Source organism: Nicotiana sylvestris, chromosome 8, assembly GCF_000393655.2.
Source record: "Nicotiana sylvestris chromosome 8, ASM39365v2, whole genome shotgun sequence".
Lineage (NCBI taxonomy): Eukaryota > Viridiplantae > Streptophyta > Magnoliopsida > Solanales > Solanaceae > Nicotiana > Nicotiana sylvestris.
This window is the reverse complement of record NC_091064.1, coordinates 222923081-222928297: the sequence shown is the minus strand read 5'-3', so window position 1 is coordinate 222928297 and position 5217 is coordinate 222923081. Positions and strand designations below refer to the sequence as shown.

Here is a 5217-nt window from a genome sequence, read left to right as displayed (position 1 = left end):
ACTGAGGACCTTCTTCAGTTCTTCAACTCTTTTCAACTGTTTCTCAACTAACAGTTGAATACGTTGGCAAGTATTAATCTCTTACTTAATCACATCTTAGCTCATTAATCCTAATTAATTTTCCTCTCTTATAACTCCTAAATCTCGATATATAAGCTCATTGTGCTGTAAAATCCTTTGGATTAATCGATTTTTCTGGCAGAAATTTAGCTTAAACAATGCCGGGAATAGTTTCAGTCAAAACGCCACCGGAGGCTCAGCCGTTGAGAATATCAGTTCCGGATGAGTCCAACGGGCGGGTCGGAGCAAGTTCGGAGAGATCCGAACCCGTTAACCCGAAGAGTAACTCTCCTGCGCCGCGAAGACCTCCTTCACCGTCGCCTTCAACTTCACGCGCCAAGCCGTCACCAGATCGGAGCTCAGGAAAGAAGAAATCGCCACCAGAGAAGATTGTCATCGACGAGTCGTCTCTTGACAATCCCGATCTAGGACCGTTCCTGTTGAAGTTAGCGCGTGACACGATTGCCTCCGGCGAGGGACCGAACAAGGCGCTAGATTACGCTCTACGCGCTGCGAAGTCGTTTGAGAAATGCGCGATTGACGGCGAGCCGAGTTTGGATCTGGCGATGAGCCTCCACGTCGTGGCGGCTATATACTGTAGTCTCGGGAGGTTCGAGGAGGCGATTCCGGTGCTAGAAAGGGCGATTAAAGTGCCAGAAGTCTCAAAAGGTGCAGATCACGCGCTCGCGGCGTTCTCAGGGTATATGCAGCTCGGTGATACTCATTCTATGCTTGGACAGTTAGATCGGTCGATTGAATGTTACAAGGATGGTTTGAAAATACAGATGGAAGCTTTAGGAGATACAGATCCGAGAGTGGCTGAGACTTGCAGGTACTTATCAGTTATCATAATGTCTCTTTGTTCATTTTTTTGTATGAAATTTTAGAGCTGAATGTATATAAAGGATTCTTATAGCTGGAATTAAATGATTCGAGATTCAGGTATAGTTGATTGATATTGTTTTACAGTATCAATTAAAATGTAATGCATTGAAGCAGGGGTGGAGCTATGTAGAGCCAAGGGGGTTCAATTTATCCCCTTCTTCAAAAATTTATGCTAAATAGAGTAAAAATGATTTTTGTTGGTTATGTATGAACTTTTAAACCCCTTTCATACAAGGGAAGATTCTAGTGTAGTAGCAAATGTAATGGGCGAAAATTGATTTAAGTTACAGGTTCTCAAATCCCAAGTGTGATGTTCTAATATTCTTTTGAAGCTCGTTGCATAAATTCCTGGCTCCGCTGCGGTGCTAGTCTAGCTAATTTCACTTTTATAATTTTATGCTGTGTTTATATTGTGAAAGCTGTTATTAGTTGAAGCATTATTAGGATTCAGATGAAATATTATCAGCAGAAGACAGGGACAAATGTAATGCTATTCATACTTGAAAAGTTAATGAAATGTAATTGATACACTTCCAATTAGCGGAGTCAAATTTGATAGAGATGCATTTTTCAGGGAAGTGAATGGGTTCTTTAGGAAGTCCAGTTAACAGATCCATCTGATCGAGGTTAATTTCATCCAACTTGGCCAATTCTAGTATAATGTTCTCTCTTAGAAAATCTTTTTTCTCGTACTTTTATAGGATAGTCATGTGATCACCTACTAATTCTTTGTCCTCATGAAATAAGATTCTTGCTTTTGCTATTCTTCTTTGGCTTAGGGGGCTATAGGCGCTGTAATGTTGGGCATGCGTCATATGGTGTTGTCCTGTTGGTTGGCTGAAAATATGTTCTTTTTCATTCAGAATGTTTTTTATAAATAAAACTTAACTTAACACTTCATATAAACTTCATTTTCGGGACTTTGTTGAGACACAGCAGCATATATTGGAAGGCCGGTGTTCTTTGGTGGAGTGGTTTTATGATGGTAGTGGGGGATTAACTGTCAACTAAAGAATACTTATTTCTTATTTCTTTTTTTAAAAGAAAAGAAAGGAAAAATAGAAACAAAAGGATACTTATTGTTGATTGGTATCTTTTTTAGCAGATTCTGGCAACTTGCGGAAGTCTGAGTTGCGTCACATCTAATTTACACATTTATGTTTCCGTGGCTTGTTTTCTTTTGTTAGTTTATGTTTTTCCCCTGAAAATATATTCACATTTTGAAAAGATTCAAGGAGTAGAAAACTAATCCTTTTTGTACAGTGAGTAATGTGTTAGTCAATCAAGTATTTTAGGCTCCCTCTGGCAATTACGTGTAAATAGGGTGTTCAGCAAAGTAAACCATGAAACTATAGTAGGTCGTTCTTTGTTCATGATTGCTGTGAGAATCATTAATGTAATCATCTCAGGGGGATGGCATTAATCTGCTCAATATGGCTGCTTTACGTTTGAGGGCATAAATTACCATTCCTTTTACATGTGCTAGTTTGTGTAACACTCTTCTTTTGTACTATTTGATTGACAAGTCTTTGCAACTGCCTATGTGTTTCTTTGGCTCTAACTGAGGCAACTGAATTGGAAATTTTGCAGGTACTTGGCCGAAGCCCATGTTCAGGCAATGCAATTTGATGAAGCCGAGAATTTGTGCAAGAAAACACTGGAAATCCATCGTGTACACAGCCCACCTGCTTCTCTTGAAGAGGCAGCTGATCGTCGTTTAATGGCTCTCATATGTGAGGCTAAAGGCGATTATGAGTCAGCCCTTGAACACCTTGTACTTGCAAGCATGGCTATGATCGCCAATGGACAGGAAAACGAGGTTGCAGCTATTGATGTTAGTATTGGGAACATCTACTTGTCTCTGTCTCGCTTTGATGAGGCTGTCTTCTCCTATCAGAAGGCACTTACTGTTTTCAAATCATCTAAGGGAGACAACCATCCTTCAGTTGCATCTGTCTTTGTAAGGCTGGCTGACCTATATTATAAGACAGGAAAACTGAGGGAATCCAGATCCTATTGTGAAAATGCTCTAAGAATATATGCAAAACCTGTGCCTGGAACAACTGCAGAAGAGATTGCTTGTGGATTGACGGAAATTTCAGCTATTTATGAGTTATTTAATGAACCTGAGGAGGCACTGAAACTCCTTCTGAAGGCAATGAAACTTTTGGAGGATAAACCAGGGCAGCAAAGTACAATTGCTGGCATTGAAGCACGGATGGGTGTTATGTTCTATATGGTGGGAAGATATGAAGAGGCACACAGTTCCTTTGAAAATGCTGTAGCAAAACTTAGAGCTGGGGGTGAGAGGAAGTCAGCCTTCTTTGGGGTTGTTTTGAATCAGATGGGATTGTCTTCTGTTCAATTGTTCAAAATAGACGAGGCTGCTGAATTATTTGAAGAAGCAAGACAAATTCTGGAACAGGAGTGTGGTCCTTGTCATCAAGATACTCTTGGTGTGTACAGCAATCTTGCAGCAACTTATGATGCATTGGGAAGGTAATGTCATATTTGAAAGTATGTTCTTCAGTACCTTGGTTGAACCTTGCTGATTAATCCACTGGTTTTTTAAATCTGCATTGCACATGTACTAATTTTTTTAAAACAATTTGCAATGTATTTTAGATTTTAATTCTCCCTTAATTTGATTAATTTTCACTTTGAGTAGCATTATTATTATCACTCTCGCAGTGCTCACATTATCATGTTTCTTCTGCTTGGAATTTGAAGTAGAAAATTGAGACAAATGACAAATCCTGTATTTTCAATTTTTCCCTCTTGCTTTAAGATTGTTATGTATTCTTTAGGGTGTCAACTTATCACCAACCAATATTTTCATGAAATTTGTTTACACGAACTGCACTTTTTGATGGACGATGTGTAACTTTTAAAGGTTCATGTGCCTAGCTCGCTTACTGCCCTTCTAAAGAAAACAATGCCTTCCCAATCTGCAGGCTATAGCAAACTAAATGAGCATGTCTATAATACACATACCTTAATCCACTCATTTATTTATAGTATCACACGATTACAAGCATCTTTGTTTATATATAGCTATTCGTTATTAATTATAATAATTTCGAAAGAATTGGTTATGCATATTGCTGTTCGTTCCGCATGGATCAAATGTGTATGTTGTTGACTGGTCGGATTAATCGTTGTGAAGAATGATTGTTGCTTTGATTCTATTCTACTTTCTAAGAAGAAAAAATATTAGAAGAATGAAAGAGAAAGATCTCATTTTATATTTTTAATGGAAGCAAGATGTGTTGCTTAGTTGTGTGATCTCAGCTAAATATCAATTCAATTAGCATTTTGATAGTGACATGCACATGCAGTTGCTCTATGACATATCCTTTCAACTGCTTTGTGATGTTCATCTTGTTTTTGATTTATGTATTGCAGAGTTGATGATGCCATTGAGATTTTGGAGTATGTTCTTAAATTGAGAGAAGAGAAACTTGGAACTGCAAATCCTGATTTTGATGATGAGAAGAAAAGGCTGGCCGAATTATTGAAAGAAGCAGGCAAATCTCGCAACAAAAATGCGAAGTCCTTGGAGAACCTTATCGATCCCAATTCTAAAAGAACAAAGAAGGAGCCGTCGAGGAAGTGGTCTGCCTTTGGGTTTAGGAGTTGATTGTTAATTCGGATGCATTTTATGTAACATAGGAGATCATGTATAGAGCTAATCTGTAATTTGTGAGGCATGTTGTTTGTTTGCCATTTGAATTGCCATTGATGTTCATTTTCAGCGTTGTTCAATTGGTTATTGTTTTGTGATTTAAAAGATGTTTCTGCCAAGACTATAATTCTGCTTTTTCTTGTGTCTCTCCTACATTCCATGAAGTTGATATATATGCCATTAGAAAGTAGGTATTGCGATTGATCTTTTCATTTGAACGCAGAGAAACATGCTTTCTTTTAGGCATTATGAAAACTTGATGATTGTCATATGGGTATTGCGATTGATCTTTTCATTTTCATTTTTCGTGTCAGTCTATAGGTAATTGATTTGAACTCCAAGGTTTTGATTAAATGGAAGTTATATTTTTATACAAAAAAGTATTTATTTTATTGCAATGATTTAGCAATAATAAATGACCTGCAACTCAATAAATACTGTTCTGAAATTTCTGCATTTCTATGACTCCAGCAGAAATACCAGAACAAGTTGCTATTTTCAGAAGAATAACAATTTTGGTTCCTAAAGATTCAGTAAGGTTACTCTTCAGTCCTCAACGATGAGATGGATGGTTGACTGGTTGTACA

At 37.8% G+C, this 5217-nt stretch overlaps 1 protein-coding gene across 2 annotated transcripts; it reads left to right on the top strand.

Moving 5' to 3' along the window:
• Positions 1-4749, top strand: LOC104248206 (protein KINESIN LIGHT CHAIN-RELATED 1). 2 transcript variants are annotated; one of them, XM_009804423.2, is made up of 3 exons: positions 1-892; positions 2536-3444; positions 4351-4749. In XM_009804423.2, exons 1-3 carry the CDS (start codon positions 219-221, stop codon positions 4583-4585), a joined length of 1818 nt encoding a protein of 605 aa, XP_009802725.1. In that variant the 5' UTR covers positions 1-218; the 3' UTR covers positions 4586-4749. The 2 variants fall into 2 exon arrangements, with proteins under 2 accessions (XP_009802725.1, XP_070009062.1); XM_070152961.1 differs by lacking the exon at positions 4351-4749 and having other exon boundaries at positions 2536-3448.
• Positions 4750-5217: the final 468 nt, after the last annotated feature.

What these genes read in the sequence shown, in the direction of transcription:
- LOC104248206 (XM_009804423.2), top strand. Translation starts at nt 219, where the DNA reads ATGCCGGGAATAGTTTCAGTCAAAACGCCACCGGAGGCTCAGCCGTTG. An exon ending in AGAGTGGCTGAGACTTGCAG is followed by an intron (nt 893 to 2,535) that starts GTACTTATCAGT and finishes GAAATTTTGCAG; the next exon opens with GTACTTGGCCGAAGCCCATG. An exon ending in ACTTATGATGCATTGGGAAG is followed by an intron (nt 3,445 to 4,350) that starts GTAATGTCATAT and finishes TATGTATTGCAG; the next exon opens with AGTTGATGATGCCATTGAGA.